The sequence below is a fragment of the Nycticebus coucang genome, chromosome 7 (genome assembly GCF_027406575.1).
Source record: "Nycticebus coucang isolate mNycCou1 chromosome 7, mNycCou1.pri, whole genome shotgun sequence".
NCBI classification, from domain to species: domain Eukaryota; kingdom Metazoa; phylum Chordata; class Mammalia; order Primates; family Lorisidae; genus Nycticebus; species Nycticebus coucang.
The window spans coordinates 100,883,999-100,897,733 of record NC_069786.1 but is presented as its reverse complement, the minus strand read 5'-3'; the positions used below and the strand labels follow the sequence as shown (position 1 = coordinate 100,897,733).

At 41.6% G+C, this 13,735-nt stretch overlaps 1 protein-coding gene across 4 annotated transcripts in view; it reads left to right on the top strand.

The window, feature by feature from the left end:
• The window catches only part of RAPH1 (Ras association (RalGDS/AF-6) and pleckstrin homology domains 1), a 134,348-nt gene extending 125,928 nt beyond the window's left edge, over nucleotides 1–8,420 (top strand). For all 4 annotated transcript variants that reach the window (XM_053596325.1, XM_053596327.1, XM_053596324.1 and 1 more), the window contains 2 exons: nucleotides 2,020–2,162; nucleotides 5,256–8,420. In XM_053596325.1, the coding sequence (XP_053452300.1) occupies nucleotides 2,020–2,162; nucleotides 5,256–7,262 (2,150 nt within the window). In that variant the 3' untranslated portion in view covers nucleotides 7,263–8,420. The remainder of the gene's footprint in view (nucleotides 1–2,019; nucleotides 2,163–5,255) is intronic.
• The last annotated feature ends 5,315 nt before the right edge of the window (nucleotides 8,421–13,735 follow it).

Below are 13,735 nucleotides of genomic sequence, written 5' to 3'. Positions count from 1 at the left end.
AGTTCGAGACCAACCTGAGCAAGAGGATCACTTAAGCCCAAGAGTTTGAAGTTGCTGTGAATTGTAATGCCATCACACTCACCCAGGGCCCAGAGTGAGACTGAGTCTCAAAAAAATAAATAATAAAATAAAAGGGGGTGGAAGGAGAACCTTACTGAACATGGATTAGGATAGGCAAAGTAAGAGTACATAGCAATTAGGATTTTAGATAAGGAAATTAAAGAATAGAAGATTGAGAAAAGATGAATAATACTGAAATCAAGTTCCTTCACACATTATCATGGAGTATAGGTATAGTGCTTTTTCCTACTCCAAAATCATATAGTTTGTATAAAGTATTAAACAGACTTTTTACTGTAAATCTAAAATCATACATTGACGAGAGCACCGGGATTCATGTGTTCCAGCCTCTTGTCTTATAAGCTGTTGTTAACTAGGGATGATAGACGAGGATTGGTGAACCTATAATTTTTAAAAAACCAATCAGCTATTAAGAGATAAGAAAGAAGAAAACAGAGTAGGTTTTATCTTACGTTGCTTGTATTCTTGTCCTAAAGATATTGTCTTCACTTTATGTAAGAGAGTATGGGTTTAAGCTGGACCAGGTGGCTCACACCTGTAATCCTAGCACTCTGGGAGGCTGAGGCAGGTGGATTGCCTAAACTCAGGAGTTGGAGACCATCTTGAGCCAGAGTGAGATCCCCATCTCTAAAAAATAGCTGGGCATTGTGGCAGGTACCTGTAGTCCCAGTCTCTGAAGCAAGAGAAAATCACTTGAACCCAAGAGTTTGAGGTTTCTATGAGCTATAATGTCACAGTACTCTACTGAGGGTGGCAAAGTGAGACTGTCGCAAAAACACACACACACACACACACATATATATATGGCTTTAGGTTTCCTTGTGGCCATTATCTTTGATTACTTTGGCTAATTTGGCTGATTTGTTTAATATCACGGTTGAATGATACCAACCCATCACAAAGTAGATGAGATCATCTATAACGAGTCTCCATGAGATGCCATACATCACGTTAGGTGTGTCCACATGATTACCTTTCCCAATCAGGAGTCCAGTGAAATAATCCTGCCCAATCCCTGCCCACTGTCAGTCAGAGATAGACTGTGTTCCCACAGCCATTCCTTCCAGGCTTGGCTCCCCTACAGGCTTTCCTGTGCCTTCCAGGAAGCCAGAATATAACATGGCCGCTGTCCTACCTGGCCAATACTTAAATCCTTAGGAAACACATTTCTCAATGGGGAGTCAAATTTTAGGGAAAAGGAGGTAACCATTGTGTACAGGTCTGAATTCACAGTTACAACTCTGGGATGGCCTGAAGCAAGGAATATTAAAAATGAAGATTATGGCTCGGTGCCCATAGCTCAGTGGTTAAGGCGTTGGCCACATACACCGGGGCTGGTGGGTTTGAACCCAGCCCGGGACTGCTAAACACCAATGACAGCTATAACAACAACAAAAAAAATAGCCAGGCCTTGTGGCAGGCACCTGTAGTCCCAGCTACTTCGGAGGCTGAGGCAAGAGAATTGAAGCCCATGGCACTCTATCCAGGGTGACGTAGTGAGACTCTGTCTCACATAAATAAATAAATATATAAATACATAAAATTAAAAAAATAATAATAATGCTGATTCTCAGGATAATGAAGACATGATTTAAAAGAATTCAATCCTCTCCTGATGGTTCATTAATTCTTCTACTTGCTGGGACTAGATTTCACACAGTCACGAAATCAGGTTGTGAAGATACCAATAATGTTATATGAATCTTTTATTGTAATTATCAGTCTGTTGTGGTGAATTATTTAAAAAGAATCTAAGTTTTCCTATTAACTTCAAGGGACGTTTTCTGGTGGAAATACTGGCTGTATATGAGCTGTGTAAAAGAAACTTATTACTGTCCTACATAGCATTTGACCTGTGTAAAACATCTAAATTGATATATTCCTATTGTCAGAATAGTGACTCATTTAAACCTATTTTTTAAAAACTATTTTAAACAGAGTCTCAGTCAAATCACTCCAATCAGTCTGACAGTGGCGTTTCGGATACCCAGCCCGCAGGACATGTTCGCTCCCAGAGCATCGTGAGCTCCATCTTCTCAGAAGCCTGGAAACGAGGCACTCAGTTGGAAGAGTCCAACAAGGTAATATACTCGTTTTACTTTACATAGGATATTTGTGGTATTTCTCTGGTTTTAACTTGTGGCTCTTTTATTTATTAGGAGACTTACTTGGCCCTATTTTTCAGTCTTCTTAGGTAATCAGCCTTCCTTTTGTAATGCATAAAGCTGTCTCAGAGAGACCTGTTGATATATTTCCCCTTTGAAATTTGCAAATTGGCTCTAATGACCTACCATCTCAAAAAAGAAAAAAAGGAATTGTCAGTTCAACTTTTATATCAGTGGCTCAAATTTTTAGGAAATAACAATTTTCTTTTCTTTTTTTTTTCTTTTGAGACGGAATCTCACTATGTTGCCCTTGGTAGAGTGCCGTGGCATCACAGCTCACAGCAACCTCAAACTCTTGGGCTAAAGCAATTCTCTTGCCTCAACCTCCCAGGTAGCTGGGACTACAGGTGCCTTCCACAATGCTGGGCTATTTTCTGTTGCAGTTGTCATTGTTGTTTAGCTGTCCTGGGCCAGGTTTGAACCCTGCTCCCTTGGTGTATGTGGCTGTCACCGTAACCACTGCGTTACGGGCGCTGAGCTACAATTTTCTCTTTTGCACCTGTAATTTGGATGGCATACCACCAACTAGTGCAACTGCCCAAATGCGTTCCAGAGAAGCTGGTTATAGTTAATTCTTTTATCAATAGTAATTTAATTCACTCACACTCATTCCTTATTTTCTTTTGTGCTTTTTGGAAGTCATCTGGGATCGATGAATTTTCTTAAATTATACTTATGTGGAAGTCTAAATTCAAATCAGTCCCCTTAAAATTTTGAATTCTTGAGCCTTGCCTAGTAGATTGTTCATTGACACTGAAGATGACTGTAGTTGTTACAAGACTACAATTAGAAAAATGGAGGTTCTTCAGCTTAGTTAAGACATCATTTAACAACCCTGTAGTCATGCAGGTGGGTCTGTCTTGGTTGTTGTCATTATTCCAATATGGAGTAAGAGCTCACTCGATCATTGAGGAAGAATGGCACACCTGGCCTTTTGTTTTTACCCTATAGTCATTTTGATTTCTTTTTCTTGTGGCCTGAATCACTTGCCAAAGTACATCATGAATGAAAATTAAATGGACATTTTCCCACAGATTATCCCTTAACTTGTATATGTGAATAGCTGGTCTTTGGGAGGAGTGAGGCAGCATTAGTAGCACAGTGTGGGGGTGAGACGCTTTCTCTCAGAAGTGTTTTGAGAATTGGCTCTAAAGACCTAAATTTTTAAAACACTGACAATTTACCCCTATTAGTGAGTCAAACTTTTAAGATTCTCTCCTTTGCCTGGTGTGTGCCACACCTTATGGGGGCAAGACATGATTGCAAGAGGGACTTTACCTAACAAATGCAATCAGTGTAACCTCAATGAATCCCCAACAATAAAAAAAAAAAAAGGAAAAAAAAAAGGTTCTCTCCTTTTCCCCATTTAATCAATATAGATGTAGCTAGTAACTAAAAATGTACTAGAGAACCTGGTTACATAACTCAGATATCTACAAAAAAACCCTTTGCTTTTACCAAGTTATTAATGGTGAGATCCATGTGCAATTTTAAGTTATAAAACTATCCATTTGTAGGGCAGCGCCTGTGGCTCAAAGAGGTAGGGAGCCGGCCCCATATGCTGGGAGGTGGCGGGTTCAAACCCAGTCCTGGCTAAAAACCACCAAAAAAACCCCACTATCTATTTGTTATATGTAAGGCCAAGGAAAACAAAGACCCAAATGCTCTGTGATTAAGAAGCCAAGTCCCATCAAGTGTTTCAGAAAGAATATGAACCCTGCCATGTTGCAGTGACAACTTGAGTCTTGATCGTTCTGTGTATTTCTTCTTCTGTTACCTCAGTCTCAGGTGCCAAATGAGAAGGCCAGCACAGCTAAGGCCTGCACCCCTGAAGCAGCCAAGACAGGGTCAAGTTAAGGTCAGGGGCTATCATCTGGAAACACATTAACTTGAGTGACTCTCCTTTAACCAAATCTTACAAACTAATACTTTTACCTCAATGTGTAATTTTCAAGGAAATGTGTGATGGGCATCAGAATTCTGCCCTATAATGACTTTTCTAGTCTACTAACAAACATTCTCGATTCCTGCTAGATGTCATTAGTAATTGAAAACAAATGATTTATCTTGGGTCCTCAGAATTTGTTCATAAAGCCTAAAAGACACACTCAAAATTTACTAAACCAAGGGTCTTTTCTTGAGCCACTATTGTGCGTGACTAGCTCCATAAAATAAACCAACAGATATGGTCATTTCAGCAATGATGGGGTGGGTCAGCAGTTGTTGTCAAACACTAGCTCCCATTTCCAGGTACATTTATTTTACTATAGCCTTCCAAAGTTTCTTCTTATTTTCTTTTGATTTTTTCTGTATATTTTTGTGATCTTTTGTTACAATGTTTACAAAGGATTTCTTTATGTATTTTCCAGTAAAACAAATGTAAAGAATGCCACCCCACCTCATTACCTGCATTGCTGGACCTCTGCATGCTGGATGCAAGTGTCTCACACAAGCACAAGTGTGTGTGTCAAGCCCATTCATTCCTGTGTGACTGTGCACGCCTGCTGAACATTCTCACACTCTTATGTGTCAGCTTACTAGCATCAAAAAGCTCCTCAGGAGGCCTCCAGCAGCACTCTTAGACCCAGTTATGACATCTGCTTGACGTGGATGTGCTCATGGATGGAAGGAGACATCGAGGGTCACATGTCCCCTTCCCACGTCCAGTGCTCAGAGCCTCTGACCCCCAGCTTCCCATTTAGGGCAGGGAGTGGGAAAGTCCTACTCCAAGGTCCGAAATCATGCACCCTGCCGCCAACCATTCAGACATCTTTTACAGTGGGAAATTATTTGAGCATACCGTTGGGTAAAACAGATTTTCTCTGTGTCCTTACTGCCCAAAGAATCAGATTTAATCTTCATGACACTGTCCATCTTTATGGTCACCACAAGCTGCTGCTTTCTTTTCATGCATGTTCCAGACTCCTTGCTTTTTACTTCTACGCTACCAAAGCTTGCCTCTGTAACTGTTTTTTCTCTCTCTCCCACCCCCTTTTATACTTTCTTTAGGTCCGAATGGAGTCCATGAATCGAATGGAGTCTATGAATCGGCCCTACACTTCACTTGTGCCCCCTTTATCCCCGCAACCTAAGATAGTCACCCCCTACAGTGCTTCACAGCCTTCCCCACCCCTCCCCCCACCACCTCCACCACCACCTCCGCCACCACCACCACCTCCCCCTCCTCCTCCCCCGCTCCCCAGCCAGTCTGCACCTTCTGCAGGTTCCGCGGCCCCCACGTTTGTCAAGTACAGCACCATAACGAGGCTGCAGAATGCGGCTCAACAGTCCGGACCCCTATTTAAGCCTCCAACACCCCCAGTGATGCAGCCACAAACAGTAAAGCCTCAGATCCTCGTGCCCCCCAATGGAGTTATCCCGCCTCCCCCGCCCCCTCCCCCGCCTCCAACCCCAGGCTCAGCGATGGCCCAGCTGAAGCCAGCACCCTGTGGCCCATCCCTCCCGCAGTTCAGCCCTCCCCCTCCTCCACTAAAGATTCATCAGGTTCAGCATGTTACTCAGGCGGCTCCTCCAACACCCCCCCCACCTCCTCCTGTCCCTGCACCCCTCCCTCCCCAAGCCCCCCCAAAGCCCCTTGTGACTGTGCCCCCACCCGCTGGCACCAAGACCGTGCTGCCTGTCGTGACTCAAGCTGCACTGACACCGACTCCTCCAGTGCCCCCAGCAAAAAAGCACCTAGCTTTCCCTATTTCTCATGTTGCACCCTCTCCTCCAGCCCCTCCTGGTCCAGTCCCCCCACCGACCTTACCTAAGCAACAGAGTTTCTGTGTAAAACCCCCTCCCTCTCCATTGTCCCCAGTGCCTTCCATGGTGAAGCAGATTGCCAGCCAGTTTCCCCCTCCTCCAACCCCTCCGCCTGTGGAATCTCAACCCTTAAAGCCCATCCCAGCAAATGTAGCTCCACAGTCCCCTCCTGCTGTGAAAGCAAAACCCAAGTGGCAGCCCAGCTCCATCCCTGCCCCTTCTCCAGACTTCCCTCCTCCCCCTCCTGAGAGCAGTCTGGTGTTCCCGCCTCCTCCACTCCCCCCAGCTCCAACCCCAGCCCCACCACCTCCACCACCGCCACCACCCACAGCTGCTCCTGTCCCTGACAAAAGTGGATCTCCAGGCAAAAAGACCAGTAAGACATCTAGCCCTGGAGGAAAGAAACCACCCCCAACCCCACAGCGCAATTCCAGCATTAAATCCAGCGGCTGTGCAGAGCACCCTGAGCCTAAGAGACCCTCAGTGGACACTCTAGTCAGCAAGTTTGCACCACCGGCAGAATCAGGGTCTCCCAGCAAGGAGACCCCACCACCTCCTGCAGCACCTCCCAAACCTGGGAAACTAAATCTTTCTGGAGTTAACCTTCCTGGAGTTCTCCAGCAAGGGGGTATGTCAGCAAAAGCCTCTGTGCTGAGTGGGCGTGGAAAGGACGCTGTGGTAGAATTTCCATCTCCTCCATCTGATTCTGACTTTCCACCCCCTCCACCTGAAATAGAGCTTCCTTTACCCCCGGTAGAGATTCCAGCAGTATTCTCGGGCAACACCTCTCCAAAAGTGGCAGTTGTTAACCCTCAACCACAGCCATGGTCTAAAACATCAGTGAAGAAAGCCCCTCCACCCACGCGACCCAAACGGAACGACAGCACCCGCCTCACTCAAGTGGAGATCTCGGAGCAGCCAGCAATGGCCACAGTTGTGCCACAAGTGCCCACCTCTCCCAAATCCAGCCTTAGTGTCCAGCCTGGATTCCTGGCTGACCTCAACAGGACACTGCAACGGAAGTCCATAACTCGGCATGGCTCACTTTCCTCCTCCCGCATGTCCAGAGCAGAACCCACAGCCACCATGGATGATATGGCATTGCCCCCGCCACCCCCCGAGCTGCTGTCTGAACAGCAGAAGGCTGGTTATGGAGGGAGTCACATATCAGGCTACGCAACACTGCGGAGAGGACCCCCTCCAACTCCCCCCAAAAGAGACCAGAACACCAAGCTCTCTAGGGACTGGTAGCTTACTTTAGGTCTGTATTTCATGGGATCTCTAAATCAGTCAGCTCATCTGATCATCTATGAAACAGGTGTTCAGAACCTCCTGGTGTGGTGGTGGTGGTGGTATTCAGGTAGTGTCCAGCTGTGTGTACGTGCACGTATGTGTACAACCATGGCTATGCATAGTGTGTGTATATATGTATACATGTATGTGTGTATAGAGAGACGAGCTGAGAGTGCTTCTATTTATTCCTTTTCCCTCCTAATCTGAAAGTGACTTTTGTGTGTTTTTGGGTGGAAGAGGCATGGAAGGGGATGTGTGCTGTCTCTTACAATTTCATTTAATCTATCATGTGGATTGGACCAAAAACTTCTTACTTACTTAGAAGGTATTTTATAAGTGTCTGTCCATGCGTAGCCTATCTGTGCATGTTGTGTATTATATAATTAAGAAATAGATGTATAATGTGCTATTTCTCAGTTTGAGAAAACCACCAGGATGTTTGGTATATCTGTGGGGCTTCTGTGTTTGTTCTTCCCCCAGCTGGCTGAAGTTGGAACTTCTTGACTGGCATTTCATTATCATGTAAAGGGGGGCACTTTAAATCAGGAAACTCTCAGCTTCACAGAACGGGTCAATCAGTCGTGCATGACGGGGAATGCTCACAAACATCCTCTGTGTGTGTTTGTGCCTAGAAAGTGATAACATGGTGTAACTGACCATTGTAAGTGGCAGAACTGTGCAATGATCCTACCCTATGTAGGATGAATTCTCACAGGTAAGCTCTTTGCCCACAGTACACAAAAAACAGTGTTATAATCCTGGATAGTTCCTTTTTAGTAGTTTTATGAAGCTTCATCAATTTGGCTTCACGGTCCATGCTTTAAGAGAGTGTCCAACACTGTTCTCTGTCCCAGTATACCTTTGGGTCACTAGTTACCTGCTTATAGAATGTGCTTTAAAAGGTAGATGTCAATATTAGATATCTGTAGTCAATTGGTATATGAAATACACACATCCTGTGCCCGATAATGGTGCGTCATTACAAAAGACACACTTTCTGAAATGCTTATGTTGTGTATTGCTCCGTGGGAAGGGTGAAAGAACAAAACCAGCCCCTGTGCAAATGTCATTAATCAGATTGTAACACATAATACAAAGAATTCATAAAGTATGTGACTGCTGTGGACGGAAATAAATGAAGTTTTGACATTTTCATTCATAGCTATTGGAGCTACTAGGACCCTTGCTGGTTGTGGCCTAGGTGTGGGACTTTGTCCAGGTGACCAGGTGTTCTGCTGGAGCAGTGAGGTCCAAGTGTAAGAAGTAGCAGTGCACATTATGCAGGTGGTATAATGCAGACTCACTGCTCTAAGGACACACCATTACTTCTCTATGCTTTTTCTTCAAGTGAATTTTCCCTGGTACATGAGATAAATGTATACTGTCTCATCAATTTATGATAAAATGATTGTTAGGAAGAAAATGCAGTGAGAACTGCTCTGAAACACAAGAGAAAAAACTGGCCATCCCAGCACTTGTGAGCACACCAGGTAGAGTCTATGCCTATTATGAGTAAGAGTTCCTAATGCTAACTGCACCAGACTTCTGACACTGTTGCACTAGAAAAACTGATACCAATAAAATGAGGCAGGATTTTAAATACAGTAATTGGAGAGTAAGAAAACCTGTGCTGCATCCATAGGTCTTACTATACCCCACTCTCCAAGAAAACTGTCACAGAGAACACATGGTGCCAGCACCTTGCTCTCTCTAGGATGCTGTTCAGTATATTCATGCGGTGATGAAGCAATAAGTATACCATTGTGTTTAAGAGCCTGCTTCCTGAAAAGATTTTTAAATCTTTCAAATTGTTCACAAAGTTGTGTGCTCGATAGATAAACTTTTGAAAGGACCTTTTAGCACATCTGCATTTGTTAATTTAAGCATGCACAACAATTTGGGTAGCATTTGAGTAGGCTGCCAGGCTCCACAGTGACTCATTGAGTGAAGTGATTTCCCATAGTTTGCTGCCTACGGTTTTATATTCTAAAGATCACACACATTTGTGGGTTAAACAGTTACTAAGAATGTGAATCCAATTATCGATTCATCCCTACATTTTGATTTGTTTATGATGAGGTTTTTAAAATATGAAGGTAGACAATTTCAACTTTCCCAGGGGAGGGGGAAATAATATACCCCAATCTTCTTTTGCCCATAATTTGAGCCCTAAAACAGCCATTTTTTCAATGCAGAATTTTCTAGATTTCTTGCTTGTGTCAAGCCTGATGGTTTACTTCTTTTGAACACTAGTGATGCCAAGAACAGAGCAGGGCCAGAGGAAAGGGGAAACTATGTCATTTTTACCCCACGTCCTCAGTGGCCAGTCTGACAACAAGCTGTTTTCCTTTTACATTTCTCCAATGGTGGAAATGGCTATTTTAAATAAATTACCATATGTGTGAGACAACTGAATTAAAAGAAAACTAAAGTGATACTTTAGGTTACTAAACTTCTAATGTTTTACTCTGAGTTTTTAATTTGAATTTTTGTTGGGATGTTTTTTTGCTTTTTTTTTTTCTTGACATTCTACATCTAGCTCTTTTCTGGTGTATTCCTGGAAAGCATATACTGCCAGATGCCACTAGTACTGTGCCTTCCTTCACTGCCTTCTGGTGGGCAGCTCTACAAAAGCTTGGTTGCTTCAGGTCAAAGAAGGAAATCCGGACAGTTGGCTTAACCGTCCTGAAGTCAACAGCATGGATGATCTCATCCTGCTATGGAGAACAGTGCAAAACAGGTGCCTATCAGAGGTAGTGGCTTGCTTAATTAGTGACACCCTTAATTTCTACTATAAATTCATAACTGGATCACTCTATGCTTAAAGTTTGGGCATCAACTCTGAAGGACAGCAGAACCTGTTTGCAGTAAAACTTCAGGTTCATAGGTAATAAAAATATTAGACTATTCTATGTTAAATTTTACTAGCCTGGATTTATTACTCAAACATAATAGATTATTTCATTTGTCTCAACAAAATAAAAGAAATAGAGTCTCACTCTTTCACCCTGGGTAGAGCACTGTGGTGTCAAACATAGCTCACAGCAACCTCAAACTCTTGGGCTTGAACAATCTTCCTGCCTCAGCCTCCCAAGTAGCTGGGACTACATGCACCCACCATGACCCCCAGCGAGTTTTTCTATTTTTAGTAGAGAAGGGGTCTCACTCTTGCTCAGGCTGGTCTCAAACTCCTGAGCACAAGCAATCTACCTGCCTCAGCCTCCCAGAGTGTTAAATACATTTCTTTTCCTTAGCTGCTAAAATTCTCCTTGGGAAAAGTACTATTAATGTTTTTACAGCTATCCGTTTAACTGTAGATTGGATTTTAAACTTCTGGGACTTTTAAAGACAAGGATTGCAGACTCTTAAGTTACAGAAAACTATTTTAATCAAAATTTCAAATAAAGTGACATAAACGTGGTGTTTTATAGTCCTCTAAAATCAAGGTGCTCCTGCCCACTGATGGCATATCCTGCAAAAAAGGGCTGTGAACTATCATGGGTTCCCTCTCTACATGTTTTCTTATCACTGAAAAATTGCTGAGTTTATCAAGAAAGCAAAAATTGGGGGATCACCTAGGAAAATAAGCTCATGTCAAGGATGTAAGGTTATAAATCAGTCTGGAAAATATTTAACTGCTGTAATCCCACAGATTTTATTCAAATTTAAATTAAATGCCATATGATCGTGTATGACTGTAGGTATCGTGACTCGCTTTCAATAAAATAGGTGTAAAAACTTGGGCTTCTACACTTGAAAGGATGACTTTCTTGGGGAAAAAAAAAAGACTTTACAAGTACCTTTGGCACTTTTGATCTCTCACACACACACTTCGTCATCTGTGTAAAGCAGGTACCCCAACCCTGTAGGAGTATGTGACGCTCACAAAGGAGATTTGATCCAAAGAGAAAGTACAAGTAGAACAGAATTAAATACCAATTTTTAAGATTTTTCCTTTTAAACTTCATAGAGAATATTTCTATACCTTTACCCAGTCTATCCCTCAAAATAAGTGCTCAGTTCTTACTGTGTCCTTGGACAGCCTATATGAAAGAAATGTGAAATTTAGCTGTACAATAAACTTGTTAAATTTTTTTTAAAAAAGGCAAAACAATATACTTGATCAACACTTAAAAGGAAAAACTCTCCAAAATAGTTTTTTACTTGAAGTGACAAACCGTTTAGGAAAGAAAACAATTACCCAGTGCCTTGAACTCCTTTGGCTAAACAGCATTAAAAAAAAAAAAAAAAAAAAAAAAAATCCAAGCAAACTGAGGTGCTAATGAAAGCAAAGTAAGGTATTTCTAGTTTTAGGGCAGAAATGGAAAAAGTATCTCAAAAGAGCTGTCAGCTGTCTTCATCTACCTAAAACGGGGTCTGGCTGCTTTTTACCAAAGACATTTAGAAAAGCAAACTGAGTCAGGGTGATGGTGAGCACTACATATTCTATAAAGATGATTACACCAAGATGTGAACTGTGTCAATCATGGATGGCTACTGAAACCAAGCTCATGGCTATGGAAGCCTCAATCTCTTCTTAACAGTAAAACATGTCTACAGCACTTAAGGGCAGGAGGGTGAGGGGAAGAACCTTACATTTTGGAAATTCTTCATTTGTTCGTTAAATTTATTGTAACCTAATACCAAAAACTGCCATTTTCATGATCCCCCACCTCTTATATTTTTTCTCTACTTGTAAATAATCCCTTCTAGAAAAATAAGCATTAACTGGAATGTTTGAAATGATTTTGCTTAATTATCACTTGTGAACTCTTCTTAACAGAATGTACATTTAAGATCAAACATCACTAGTTTGTGCTAAGTGTTGTAAAAATATTGTTTACTGCTTTAAAGGAAAATTGCACATTATATGTAACTGGGATTCCCTCTTCCTGCCCCACTTAGTCAAGGCTCACACAAACTTCTAGGCTATGGGAGCTTTGCCATAAATAGATACAATGTAGAAATATACTTTTTTAAAGCATGAAAAAGACCACACAAGGAACTGCATTGTAATTTACCAGCCAGAGGACCTCAAAGGATTATGCACAGCTCAGTAAAGATGAAGTTACGATTTTTCTTTCAGGTTTGTCATTTTCTTCTGCATAAATGTATGCTCTCATTTCATTATGTGCCTTGCTCCCTGATTGTGCAAAACTATATATAGAGAGATATATATGAGAGAGAGATGTATTCAGTACTACTGAGGTGTTTTTGTTCTGCTGGATTAAGTTATTTTCTAAATTACTCTTGCCAGTTACTGTCAGTAAACTATTGTAATGGCTTAGAACAGCAGTCGTACAGTCAGTGTAAATTTGTTTTTTCAGTTACATGTTTTTACTGTCAGCTTACCCAATCCTTAATAAAAAGAAAAAAAAATCATAGATTTCATTTAAACATGGGGACTTCACTTGAGTGTTTGTGAATTGGCACCACTAAAAACCTGGTTTTGTCTTTTATGTTGGGGGTACCCAAAAATAGGCCACAGTAAGAACAAATTAAGTATCATGGTGAATAAACTAATCGTTTGATGTGTTCAATTTGTCTGTACCAACAGACCTGGGAGCTCTGGCCATTAAATACGTTAGCAATTAAGAATGGTAATAGCTTTTACGGATATGTCTTTAAAGACCTAGGTACAAATTAGTACACAAAAAGGATGCTTTTTGTTTCAAAGATTGGAGTCACAACTATGTGTCTGAATACCATGTGATTGTGTGTACAAAATGTATACTCTGTTTATAGATCATTATTTACCTACTAGGGCAAAAATATGTTAGCCCTATATCTGGTTGTGAAAATGCATCTGTACTTTGGCTTCAGAAGCAAACAGCAGCTATACATTGTACAACAAACACAGACCACAGAAAAAATGGCATATACCCACAAACCCACTAAGAATTTCAACCAAATGTCATTCCAAAGTATCTCAAAAGGAGTCACTTTAATAGAATAAGATTGGATACTAAACATCTTAAGACTGCTCTCATGCTTAAAATCTCTACTGGTAAGAAATCCTTTTCTTGAAAGCATGCCTTTGTAAATGCATTAGCTGAGTACTGTATATTATATTACGTAATGCTATCCAAAAGATAAAGGGACAGAGGAAATAAAAATGAAGCATTATTCTCCATTGTTACTTTCAAACATCATTAGAAAATTCTTTTTGTCAGTTTACAATCTGGGTTCTCAGCCACACACATAGGCTTACTAGTGCTTTGGGAGATTTGGGGTCTTTCAAATCACACTTCTGACCCAGCTGATATTTTTTTAGTCAACACCCATCCTCAGTGTTTGAAAAAGGTTTACATTTAACAGAATTAAGATATATTTGGAGGAAAGTGATAAAATCCTACGTTGGCTTATAGCAAAAATAGGGATAGAAAACACTTCATAATTAACCAGGTTTGATCTCTGAAACAAAGAGATCA